The 14312-nt window shown below is 39.2% G+C and overlaps 1 protein-coding gene across 1 annotated transcript in view; it reads left to right on the top strand.

Annotated features, from left to right (window-relative positions):
• Nucleotides 1–14312, top strand: part of LOC142203618 (dynein axonemal heavy chain 3-like) — a 927911-nt gene that overhangs the window by 392495 nt on the left and 521104 nt on the right. The window contains exons 35-36 of the mRNA XM_075274510.1: nt 12744–12874; nt 13187–13287. Coding sequence (XP_075130611.1) covers nt 12744–12874; nt 13187–13287 — 232 coding nt within the window. The remainder of the gene's footprint in view (nt 1–12743; nt 12875–13186; nt 13288–14312) is intronic.

Raw genomic sequence — 14312 nt, 5'->3', positions numbered from 1 at the left:
GGCACTGTATACCAGTAGTAAAAATTGTGGGTGCACGTAACCCCAATATATTCTTTGAATTACCAGTCAGAAACTGGCACTATATGGCAGTAGCAAGAAATGAGGGTATTTATAACCCCAATATATTCTTTGAATTCCCAGTCAGACAATGGCACTGTATACCAGTAGTAAAAATTGTGGGTGCACGTAACCCCAATATATTCTTTGAATTACCAGTCAGAAACTGGCACTATATGGCAGTAGCAAGAAATGAGGGTATTTGTATTCCCAATATACTCTTTGAATTCCCAGTCAGACAATGGCACTGTATACCAGTAGTAAAAATTGTGGGTGCACGTAACCCCAATATATTCTTTGAATTACCAGTCAGAAACTGGCACTATATGGCAGTAGCAAGAAATGAGGGTATTTATAACCCCAATATATTATTTGAATTCCCAGTCAGACAATGGCACTGTATACCAGTAGTAAAAATTGTGGGTGCACGTAACCCCAATATATTCTTTGAATTCCCAGTCAGACACTGGCACTATATGGCAGTAGCAAGAAATGAGGGTATTTGTATTCCCAATATATTCTTTGAATTCCCAGTCAGACAATGGCACTGTATACCAGTAGTAAAAATTGTGGGTGCACGTAACCCCAATATATTCTTTGAATTACCAGTCAGACACTGGCACTATATGGCAGTAGCAAGAAATGAGGGTATTTGTATTCCCAATATATTCTTTGAATTCCCAGTCAGACAATGGCACTGTATACCAGTAGTAAAAATTGTGGGTGCACGTAACCCCAATATATTCTTTGAATTACCAGTCAGACACTGGCACTATATGGCAGTAGCAAGAAATGAGGGTATTTGTATTCCCAATATATTCTTTGAATTCCCAGTCAGACAATGGCACTGTATACCAGTAGTAAAAATTGTGGGTGCACGTAACCCCAATATATTCTTTGAATTCCCAGTCAGACACTGGCACTATATGGCAGTAGCAAGAAATGAGGGTATTTGTATTCCCAATATATTCTTTGAATTCCCAGTCAGACAATGGCACTGTATACCAGTAGTAAAAATTGTGGGTGCACGTAACCCCAATATATTCTTTGAATTCCCAGTCAGACACTGGCACTATATGGCAGTAGCAAGAAATGAGGGTATTTGTATTCCCAATATATTCTTTGAATTCCCAGTCAGACAATGGCACTGTATACCAGTAGTAAAAATTGTGGGTGCACGTAACCCCAATATATTCTTTGAATTACCAGTCAGAAACTGGCACTATATGGCAGTAGCAAGAAATGAGGGTATTTGTATTCCCAATATATTCTTTGAATTCCCAGTCAGACAATGGCACTGTATACCAGTAGTAAAAATTGTGGGTGCACGTAACCCCAATATATTCTTTGAATTCCCAGTCAGACACTGGCACTATATGGCAGTAGCAAGAAATGAGGGTATTTGTATTCCCAATATATTCTTTGAATTCCCAGTCAGACAATGGCACTGTATACCAGTAGTAAAAATTGTGGGTGTATATAGCCCCAATTCTATTGCTAGGGGACTTGCAGGGTATTTCTGGGGTGAAGGTGGGGGGGCACACCGTTGGAACGGGTATCGGGGTATATATCGGGTATACGGGAATACACTGACAGTGTATTCCATTCAGGATCCTGGGAAAGCTGGGTTGCGGCGATTGAGCCCGTCAGTGCCACGTTACACTGACAAGCTTCTCCCTGGAATTTAGCTCTTACAAGAGCTGTTGGTTGTCTTCTCCTTCCTATCCTAGCCTGTCCCTGCCTACCCAGAATCTAAGCCCTAGCTAGCTGGACGGAAACCTCCGTCCTCGGTGAATTGCAAGCTCAGAATGACGCGAACCTGGGCGGCGCTGTTCTTTTAAATTAGAGGTCACATGTTTTCGGCAGCCAATGGGTTTTGCCTACTTTTTTCAACGTCACTGGTGTCGTAGTTCCTGTCCCACCTACCCTGCGCTGTTATTGGAGCAAAAAAGGCGCCAGGGAAGGTGGGAGGGGAATCGAGTAATGGCGCACTTTACCACGCGGTGTTTGATTCGATTCGAACATGCCGAACAGCCTAATATCCGATCGAACATGAGTTCGATAGAACACTGTTCGCTCATCTCTAATCACATCACATTATAAAATTATCACACTCACCCATAAATTCATCCACAGTGCTGAATCTCCCTACATCTAAATGCTGTAGAGGTGGTGTAAGGTCCTCCTTCATTTCAACGTCTTTGGGGTTCTATTTCAATTACAGTGTATGTGTGATTGTCCCTGGTGATATAGGGTAGTGAGGTAGATAATGTAAGGATGTGATGAGCAGAGCAGTAAAGGTGTTAACTCCTTCCCACTGCAGCACTTTTAACCCCTTCCCGACATGCGCCGTAATAGTACGGCGCATGTCAGGTGTGTAACTATGGCAACCGCCCAGGAGCCGGGCGGCCTCCATAGTCGCCGGGTGTCTACTGCTGTAAGTAGTAGACAACTGGCTCTAATGCCTCCGATCAGTCCCCGGACCGATCGGAGGCATTAACCCCTCCAGCGCCACGGTCAAAGGCGCCGGAGGAGCTATTTTCCCGGCCCCGCCATTTTGCCGATGTCATTTTTGCCAGCATGCTCCAGGCCAAACGTCACGTTGGCATGACAGCCGGGAGCCTTTACAAGGCTCCCAGACTTGTCTGCAAGCTCTTTCTTTTGCAGGCTGGTCTATGCAGCCTGAAAAAGAAAGGATGATTATTTGCAATGCATTAGTATTGTAATGCATTGCATTAGTGATCAGACCCCCTGGGGTTCAACACCCCCTAGGGGGTCTAATAAATGCAAAAAAAAAAAAATTTTAAAGTAAAAAAAATATAAAAAAATATATAAAAAGTATTAAAAATTCAAATCACCCCCCTTTCCCTAGAACACATATAAAAGTAGTTAAAAACTGTGAAACACATACATGTTAGGTATCCCCTTGTCTGAAATTGCCCGCTCTACAAATCTATAAAACTATTTTTCCTGTTCGGTAAACGCCGTAGCGGGAAAAATAGTCAAAAGTGCCAAACCGCCGTTTTTTCACTGTTTTTATTCTGATAAAAATTTGAATAAAAAGTGATCAAAGCAATAACATTTCCTGAAAATGGTAGAACTAAAAAGTACACCCGGCCCCGCAAAGAAAGACGCCCTATGCATCCCCGTACACTGACGTATAAAAAAGTTACGGGTGTCGGAATATGGCAACTTTTAGAAAAAAAATTTTTTTAACACAGTTTTGGATTTTTTTTAAGGGGTCAAAATGTAAATAAAACCATATAAATTTGGCATCCATGGAACCGTACCAAAACACAGAATACAGGGGACATGTCATTTTGGCTGCACAATGAACGCCGTAAAACCGAAGCCCGTAAGAATGTCACAAAAATGCATTTTTTCTTCAAATCCACCCGATTCTGAATTTTTTTCCTGCTTCCCAGTACATTATGTTGAATAATTAATGGTTGCATCATGAAGAAAAAATTTTCCCGCAAAAATTAAGACCTCATATGGCTCTGGGAGCGGAGAAATAAAAAAGTTATGGGGTTTAGAAGGAGGGGTCAAAAACGAAAAACGAAAATCAAAAAATGCCATTGGCGGGAAAGGGTTAGAAAAAATTTGCAGGAAAATTGTACTTTTAAATCGTACCATTTAATATTCCATACCAGGTATGGGAAAGCTGGGAAGAAAATCAGAATGGGGTGGAATTGAAAAATACAGCTTTTGGAAATTATAAGGAAAAAAAAATGATACTTGGAATTCAGTGAAAAAAATAGATCTAAAATATATCAATTTTTCTTGCTATGGATGCGGATACCAAAAGAGATTCTGCATAGATTGCCATCCACCCTAAGTCAGGCGCTGAACTGCCCTACACCTAACGTATCACAATGGCTCAAGTCAGATAATAAAAATGGTACATATTTAGGCTACTCACACTTTAAGTCCTGCCCCCTTTCGTCTACATCATTGCTTCTCATACTGTGAGGCAGGCAGTTTTCTTTGTTTTATTTACATTCTGCTCACAGTGTCTTCAAATATTATTGTAGCAATGATATGAAATGTCCCTTGTATATGCAATTCTAGCAAATTCAGTTGATTTTTTTTTTTTTTTTGTACCAGTATACATTTTTTATGTTAAGTGTTTTTAATATAGTTGAGTCTGAATGATTACATATCTTGGAGAAAAGGAGATTCATTTGACATAATCTTTAATCATATTAAAGTCTATGGGCACATTTTCATACCTGTACAGCAACTGTAAACCACAAACATGCTGCAAATTAAGCCTAAGGATCCATTTACAAGTTTCAGTGTTTAATGAATGCTGAATAACAATGTAGAATGCCAACAGGAGTTTAAAGAGGACCTTTCATCAGATCGGCACATGCAGTTTTATTTACTTTTATTTCCTCCCCGCTCCACAGTACAGCGCAATAGGTGCTTCTGGGCAGAAGGGCGTCCCTGGCTAAGTGTCAGAAACGCTCTTCTGACTGTAAAGTGTTACGGTACCGATAGCGCTTTACACTGGGCACAGATCAGGAAAGCCGATAGTGCGCTGAATTCAGCGCACTGTCAGCTTTCCAGCAGTATATAAAACTGCACGTGCCCGATCTCATGAAAGGTCCTCTTTAACTTCATGTATATGGAGCAATTATTGGAAATGTACATGTCCGAACTATCCTTATTGCAATTGTTCAGGCACATGCAGTTCTATTACTGGCTGCGCAGGGTGATGTGTTGCCCACAATCAAGTATCGTTTGTGCTTATAGAGGATGCAGTCAGCTCATAAATGTGTGTTTGCTTGTTTGTTGGGTGAGCAGGAGCACATTTACATGGAATAGTTATTGAAAATGACTCTTCACTGGCATATGTAACAGGGTCTTAAGTCTCATCTTTGTCCTTGTTCTTAATATAGTTTACAACTATTTTTTTATTTACATATCCACTAACTTCTTCTAAATGTCAGAGATAATACAAGGCCCCCCAGAGGTAGTTCAATTTAGCTATGTGTTATCATTACAAATTACAATCCTTATCCGACCTTATCTGGATCATACACTGTGTAATGTTTAGTTGTAATGATCAAATCCTTCTATAGTAATGTGCATTGGTGAACATTTTTCTGGTATACTGCAATTATAACTCAATCGCAGAATTCTGATAATGTTAGCTGTAAGGTGGACTAGGGACTTGATAATTGTATTAATTAGTGTGTTGCAATTGATTATTATTTGCCAGACATATTGCTGCGACTTTTAATTTGGATTGCATAAAGCTTTATCAATTTTGAGACTAGAGATTACAGGTATATATCAATATTTCTTTCGCAAAGTGAAGCTTATTGAGAATTATGCCATCCGCTTCACAGGAGAAAAAGGCTTAATGTATTTTTAATGCTGAAATGATCAGATAAAAACTGTTACTTGGCGACCTGTTGGGTAAAAGACGTAGTGCTAATCAAAAATTTATGGAAGAGTATTGAGTTATTACAATCCAATTAAGCCAACTAGTAATCATTTGCGCTATTTCTCCCTTTATGTAGTTCTTAGCCAGAAATGCGTTTTATTCTAACATGCCTTTAAAATAAATTTGTAGTATGGTACACGATAAGTGGCTGGCAAGACCAAAGCATATATGAAAAGTTTATGAATTAAAGGCATAAATGTGTATTGACTTATATAGAACCTTCATTTCAGTAACCCTGTAAGGTTATGCTATAATTCAGTTTTGCATTTCCTAAGATCAGACGACCATAAATGAGAATAGCAATTAAAATAAGCTGTATTACATTAAATGCATTACAACAGACCCAAATGTGATTACCAGTCAACTTCAGTAATCATTGCTAGTCAGTATCGTATTAGCAGCCTCATAAAAAACTAAAGGCACCGTCCTTCACTTTGTTTCCTACTACAGAATGAACTGATGGTTCTCTTTAACAACCTGTCACAAGATATACACAGAATATAGTGCTAATGAAAAAAACAATCCATCAAAGCTATTTATGTGTTACTACTTTACTCTATTTTTTGTCCTTTCAAAGTAAAGCAGTTTTATTTCTCAGGTTTAACACCCCCATAAAATTGCAGAGACCTTTAATAATGAAAACACAACTTTTCACTGCTGAGTAAATTGTGGCTATTTATAAATACACCACCTCTTCTTTCACATTGAATGGTCCCACAAGTTCCCTAAAAGGAGTATGTCTCCAGAAATCGGCATATCAACCTAGATAGGTTAAGGTCACCTGAATCAAATAGTGTTTTCCCCTTGTGAATTGGTGCCTCCATTACTGAGATATGGTTGTTTTTTTCAATATGCAAATAAGCTTTTACAGCAACTGGAGCCTTCTTACTTATTTCTTTGGAGTAATGGCAATGCCCTCATTGTTCCAAAGAACTCATTTGCATATTGACAAAAATAGCAAAAGCTCAACATTATATACACCTATTCCCATGGGAAAACACTGCTTGATTCAGGTGACCCTAACTTGTGTTCTGCCCTTGTAAATGAGTGCTTCAGTTGCTGAGAGATTCCTGTTTTTGTTAAAGGGATTCTACCATTAAAGTGACTTTTTTTCTAATTACCACGTCGGAATAGCCTTAAGAAAGGCTATTTGTCTCCTACCTTTAGATGTGGTCTCCGTCGCGCCGTTCCTTAGAAATACCAGTACTTATCGGTATGCTAATGAGGTCTCGGCAGCAATGGAGGCGTCCTTCTTCATTTGCCTCCTCCCCTTGTCTGTCGTCTTCTTTCTTCGTCATGTCTGATGCCTGTGCAGTCGGCTCTGACAGCTGTACGGACCTTACTGAGCCTCCGCAGTCGGCTCTAATAGGGTCTCAATGTCAGAGCCGACTGTGCAGGCGTCAGACATGACGAAGAAAGAAGACGACAGACAAGGGGAGGAGGCAGATGAAGAAGAAGGACGCCACCATTGCTGCCGAGACCTTATTAGCATACCGGTAAGTACCGGTATTTCTAAGGAACGGCGTGATGGAGACCACATCTAAAGGTAGGAGATGAATAGCCTTTCTTAAGGCTATTCTGATGTGGTAATTAGAAAAAAAGTTGCTTTAATGGTAGAATCCCTTTAATATCCAAATGAGCTTTAAGAGCAACCAGGGCACTGTTGCTTATCTTTTGAAGCAATGACATAATTGTGCCAAAGACTTCATTTGATTATTGACAAAAGTAGCGATAGCTCGGCAACTGAGCCACCAGTTCACAAGCGGAAAACAGTTAGGCTGACACTCAACATTGCGGAAAATATGCTTTTTTGTCTCAGATTTTGCTGTGTTATTTTGATCCAAACCAAGGCATGAATCAAAAGGAATGGTAAATATCTAGGAAGCTCTTACACTTCTCCCGTCTGATCAATCCACTCCTGGCTTTGGCTCATAACGCCACAGCAAAATATGCTGAAAAAAATCTGCTTTTGCTTAACATTGGGCCATAGTCTTAGATTGAATTAGGTATCCCTAATCTATCTGTGAGGCTGGGCTAATAGAATGGGTCTAGTGATTTTCAATTAAAGTTCCTTTTACACAAGCAGATTATTGGGTCAAATTTTAGGATCTAATGATTATAGGTAAGCTTGTGCTCGAGCATGGATCAAAAGGAATAGTTGTGTTTTCACATTCAGATTTTTTGAAAGCCAAAATCAGGAGAGGATCGAAAAAAAGAGAAGTTCAGTCTGTCGTCTAACTTGCTTTTCCTATATGACCCATATCTAGTTATGACTTCAATATCTGCATCGGAAAACTGAACTTTGAGTAAAACACACGATAAAGCCGGGGTCCCACGTGGTGTAAATTCAGCATTTTATAGTTACTACAAGATGGATGGGATTCTAGTAAATACCATACACAACTTGCAGAAAAATATGCAGACATGCTGATATTTCCAAAAACAATGCAGTTTTGGAAATCGCAGCATGTCAATTATACCTACAGAAATGGCAATGGTTTCCCTATAGGTATAATGTAAGCAAAAAGTTTGCAGACAAAAACTCTTTCTGTGAAAGTGCTGCAGGAAAGACAGTGATATGTTGCTGCCACGGTTTTTCCCGCAGCGCTTTTTTGCTTTAGCCCGCCATATAGGACCTTGGCCTAAATGTCTTCCTGATCTCAGTAGCAGTCATTCTTTTCCCCTGTAGTTTGGGCTTAAATGAAAGGCTTATGGAAACAAGTGGCATTCTACATGTTTTATCCTAAACAGAGGTCTGTATAAAATCGCTCTGAGGCTACAGCCGCACTCTGATATTAAGCCAAATGATACACTCAGTTGTCATCTGAATAGATTTGCATCTCTTTTTGCAGAATACTTTTTATGTTGAACATAACTGTATATATCTAACATGGTGGGAACTCCTACCCTGGGCCCCTGTGCTCATACGCAAATTATGTATCCATAAATATGTCACTCACAGAGATCTTTGGGCACATACATTACTGTACCTCTGCATGTTTCCCCATTTCATACCAATGACTGAAAAAGTCTATTCTTGGTTTAAAAAAAAGTACATGTAACGCAAGATGATCCTTTTGCCATTCTATGACCGGCATCTGTTTTATTTTATCTGCTCGACCACACTGATTTAATAGTCACTTGGAATTCCCATGACTGTACCTTATATGCTGCTTTTTTTTTTTTTTTTTTTGGGGGGGGGGGGGGATTAAACATTTGGATGTCAATTTTGTTGAGTACCCAGGAAGTTCTCCAGTTCATTTAAAGAGAAGGGCAACATGGTGGCTCAGCGGTTAGCACTGCAGCCTTGTAGCGCTGGAATCCTGGGTTTGAATCCTGCCAAGGACAACATCTGCAAGGAGTTTATATGTTCTCCCCGTGTTTGCGTGGATTTCTTCACATACTCCAAAGACATACCGATAGGAAAAATCTCCATTAATTAAAAAAAAAAATCATTTAAAGAATGGCCACTATTTCAACGTGCCAGTACTAGTGCCAATCTCCTCTCTCTGTTGTTTACTGTATTGTCATATATGTAATCAATTCCATGAAAAAAATCGCTGCCTATGGCTCCACTATTCAGACCCTACATTCACATGCAGCCTTGCTACATATACCATTTTTACTAATAATGGTGTTTTGAAGCATTTTCTATACATGTGAATGTGGAATGTGCACTTTCATACTTGACATTTGTTCTGTCAGTCATCAGTACGATGGTTCATTTCAAGATGTAGATTGAGGCTCCTCAGCCACAATGAACTTTATATTTGCCCTTCTCCTGCTACTTTTGCATATTTGCATCTTTTTATATGGCAGTCCCAATGCATCCCCTACCTCTGAGCACTCTATAGCTACTCATCTGTTTGACAGACATTTTATGTCAGTAGCATTATACACAAGTACAAACTGTAGAATCTTTGTAGACACTTAAAAATGAAGATGGATGTCACTTTTGTTACTTATGGGAGTAGAAAAAAGATAATTCTATATTTTACTTTGCATGTTTAACAGTCAATTAGGTAACAACAGTAATCCTGATGTATGTAAGGTACTATTATGGCTCTTTGAAAGACAGGTCCACTTTATGTTTTTTTTTTTTTACCTGTCAAGCCATATCTCCATTTCATGGAGTGTAAACACACACAAAAAGATTTATCGCGTTGCCTTTCTATTTATGTGTGCAGTGATGTGGGTCTGTGTGTCTTTAAAACAAAAGCAGCCATTTGTTTTTAACTGTGAGTAATACAAAATATCAAATAGTAATTGCTCAATCTATTCTTTGATATGCATGCATAGGAGAATACAGACAAAGAGAATTAAATGTAAATTGTTCCACTATTCATGAGTGTCTGGCAGATGCCAGGCTGCGACATATCTGTTTATATTTGCAGGGAACTGATAACCCTTATCATAGAGAGGCAATGCATATCTTGCTCCTGTGATAAACTCTAAGGCTTCAGGCCAGAGTGATGCAATAAAAGAGCACATTTTTGTTCCAGAGATTTTGTAATTCTACTGTCAAAAATAATGAAATTTAAGTGTCTCTGTGAAAAGTACTAAGCTTCTGAAATGCAATTTTGTATTATTTTAAGACACAATAAAAATAGAAACTAGAATTTGAACTAAAGTTTGAAGGACAAGTTAAGGTTAAGAAGTATTAATGGTAGTTTCCAATAGAATATACGCTTAGGACAAAAAGATTAGCCAAGAGATTGGCTTTTATTGGCTCAATACTGAGACAAGTTGGGCAAATCAAAGAGTGAAACTTCTGCCTTTACCGCAAAGACAGATCATATCTGCTATGACTTAGAATAGGAGATCTAAATGTTACACTACATTTTCTAATTTATTGAATTATCAATCCAAACACAAATTCTATAATAATAATAATAATAATAATAATAATAATAATAATAAAATTAATAATACTATTGTAGTATAGCTCCCCGAGTAAATCCGAAATGTATTAAATACATATGGAATACTGTGTCATCCTTTAGTGGAGGAGAGATAACACAGCTTTTCCTACTGTGTCTCTATGAGACACTTAGGAGCTACCCCCGGCTTGCCCCATATTGTCTCTCTCTTGCCATTTGACACATCTCAGCGGGGCTGGAGTGGACTGTTGCACATGCAGTCAGAGCCATTCTCTGTGCACTTCCTGCTAACACCTCTCTCCATAATCTCTTAATTCTTCCCTATGGCAGCACCACAATGCATTGCTTAGTACCGCAACACTACACTTGTGTCAGCTACTGTCTAAGCCTGTGATGATGCCAGACTTCTTCCATCTGGGAACCATGAAAATCTTTTTTCTGGCAACCAATGCTGCTGGACACAGTATACAAAAAAAGGGAAAGTGGTAGTTACAAGGGTGAACAAAGCACAACACAGCCAAACATAATATAGGGGATACATCAGACTTCAGTTTCACTGTGCAATATAGGAGTTTATTGCTATCTGGAGTCATCTCATGATAGCTATTGCTGGTGGACTACTATGTCTTTACTTATAAACTATGGCTTTGTGGAAAGCTAAGAGAGCTGAGATTATTAATAACTGAATACCTGAAACTCAATGAGCTACCTCTTACCATCAGGTCTGCATAACATATACTTTACGGTATAATTGAAAAATGAAACCACAGCAACTTAGCCACCAAGGAGCAGACCATGTAAAGTTACAGTTCTGGGTTGCTGTATGTGCATAATGCCTAAATGTTGTATAAGCTTTGCAAACTGAATAACTATAGATTAACATCAACAACAAAGACTATGTACTGGGAGTTTCATGGCATGGGTTTCCATGACCATGTCACTGCATATCAAGCCTTATCTCACCAAGTATTAGATGGAGTGGTATAAGGCACACCACCACTGGACTTTAGAGCAATGGAAATGTGATCTGTAGAGTGAAAAGTAAGGGTCCATTCACACGGAGGAAAATGGTGAGGAATTTGGTGTGGAATTTCAGTGCTGGAAAAAAGCCTCCCATTGACTTCAATGGGTTCCTTTTTTCTGCTAGCAATTCTGTATCAAATTCAGCGCCATTTTCTTCCGTGTGAATGCACCCTAAGACTTCTGTCTCTGGCAGTCTAATGGACAATTCTGGATTTGGTGAATGCCAGGAGAATGTTACATGTCTGGCTCCACTGTGCCAACTGTGCAGTTTGGTGGTGGAGGGCTAGCACTACAGAGTTGTTTTCAGGAGTTGGCCTAAGCCCCTTAGTTCCAGTGAAACAAAATCTTAATGCTTCAACACACTTTAAAATCTATCTGCTTCCAACTTTATATGAACAATTTGTGGAAGGCACATCCTGTTCTAGCATGATTGTGCCTCAATACACAAAGCAATGTCTATAAAAACATGGTTGGGTTAGTATGGAGTGGAAGAATTTGAGTTCTACACAGGTCTGACTTTAATCCTATCAAACACCTTTGTGATGAGCTAGAATGAAAACTGCATGCCAGGTCCTATCACCAAGATTAGAGTCTAACAACCCAAGTGCTGTTCTTGATAAATGGGCAAATATTCTCACAGACACTCTCCAAAATATTGTGGCAAGTCATTTGAAAAAAGTGGAAGCAGTTTTAGCTGCAAAGGAGTGACCACCTCTATTTTAATCCTTATGGTTTTATAATGGGATGTCATAAAGGCTCCTGTAGGTTGCCTGTGCAGGTGTCCTAATATTTCTATCCATATAGTATGTAAGCAGCTACTGCTCACTTTATTATTTAATGTCTTAGTCAGAATACACTAAGAGTGCATATTTTGGATCTTTCCCGTTTCATAATTTCCGCAAATGTACATTTTGTGTGTTTCTTGTTCCTTTATCTGAGTGTATACTCTTTCTGGTGCAGTGTCAAAATTGTGCTTTCTCCCCTGTGTAGCTCCCTCTTACCCATCACAGCATGATACACATTGATTGACACAGAGAGACTTTAACTGGTTTTCTTCCTTTTCTAAAGTCATTTTATTATGTTTTATTTTTTTGGTAACTGGCTTTTATTTTAACATTTACAATGAGCCCAATAAGACATATTACTGTAAATATTTTAATGTATTCAGTGACCTACTAATTTAAATGAACCATAAGAAAATAAAAAAAGAAATCCATACATATCATAAAAGAGGCAATTTCAGACAATATTCAGTTCATGAGTTTCAGTATCTCATTATTAGTGAAACATATATAGGTAGGTATTAAACTATATTTCTCTTTCTGCAGGTGTTTTGGCTAGTGTGTTCCGGAGTCATGCTACATGCAATACAAAATGCAGGAAATGGTGCATATTTGATGGGCCAGTGGATGCCGTGTGGGTAGAAAACATGAATACTGTATTAGATGATAACAAAAAGGTATGTATAGAAAATTGCAATGTTTATACGAATCCTGATCATTTTTGGGTAAGAGTCCTAAACCGGTAAAGCAATGTTTTCATACCAGTCTTAAGTCACTGAAACATAACTACTCTTTCAGAAAAGTCATGGTGAAGTAAGAAGTCAAACATGATCATTCTAGTTGTACTTGATTCTATTCTGCTTCTTCTTCTGCTATTTATGTGATCTTCTCAAAGCCTTGTACAGAAACTGTGGTCCTGGTGTATAACAAAGCCATATCCCCCATATCCATGATATGTGCCTTATTGTGTGTATCTTTTAATATTTTAGCTCTGTCTGATGAGTGGAGAAATAATCCAAATGAGTCCACAGCAGAACATGATTTTTGAGGTACTAGATCTTGAACAAGCATCCCCAGCTACGATAAGTAGGTAAGAAAAGTCTACATAACTTTTAGATAATGAGATAAAAATATTATATTAAGAATCAGAATGTGTATCCATTTGTGTACAATTTAATTAACCCCTTAACAACCTTTGATGTACTATAACGTCCTGGCCGCCTGGTACTAGGGTGTAATACTATGCCCAATGCTGGTCGCTGCACACTCACTATTTGAGGGGGCGGCATCAGAAGTGGTTGTTAGTAGAGATGAGTGAGTAGTACTCGATCGAGTAGGTATTCGATCGAATACTACAGTATTCGAAATACTCGTATTCGATCGAGTACCACTTGCTATTCGAATGTAAAAGTTCGATGCAGAACCAGCATTGATTGGCCGAATGCTATACAGTCGGCCAATCAACGCTGGTTCTTCTCCTACCTTTAGAAGTCTTCTCCGTGCAGCTTTCCCGCGGCGTCTTCCGCCTCTTCATTCACTCTGCCAGGCATTGGGCCTGGGCAGAGCCGACTGCGCATGTCTGATGCCTGGCAGAGTGAATTCAGAGCAGGAAGATGCCGCGGGGACGCTGCAAGGAGAAGACTGCTCGGAGGATCCAGCCCGACCCTCACTCGTGGACTTGGTAAGTATAATTTGATCGAATGTTGCCTACCCCTGAAACAAGCATTTTCCCCCCATAGACTATGATAGGGTTCGATATTCAATTCGAGTAGTCGAATATTGAGGGGCTACTCGAAACGAATATTGAACCTCGAACATTTTACTGTTCGCTCATCTCTAGTTGTTAGCTGTTACTGACAGCTAACACCCTGCTCCTTTACCCCCCATCGGAGCTGCGTTCCAAGGGAGTTTTTAACCCCTTGGATGCCGCTAACAGCTAATCCTAACAGACCCCTCATGTACATGCACAGCAGAGTATGCATGCATTTTCAAAGGTGATAGGGGTTTCTTCCCTTAGAACAAAACAATCAGGATTTCAATTCAGGAGGGGGCCACATATACATTAGATAGCCAGCTTATGTAGCTGAAATTGCCAGGTCTGGCCAACATTAGTTA

The sequence above is a fragment of the Leptodactylus fuscus genome, chromosome 5 (genome assembly GCF_031893055.1).
Source record: "Leptodactylus fuscus isolate aLepFus1 chromosome 5, aLepFus1.hap2, whole genome shotgun sequence".
NCBI classification, from domain to species: Eukaryota; Metazoa; Chordata; class Amphibia; order Anura; family Leptodactylidae; genus Leptodactylus; species Leptodactylus fuscus.
Note: the sequence above shows the minus strand (reverse complement) of the source record. Positions and strands in the feature narration are given on the sequence as shown.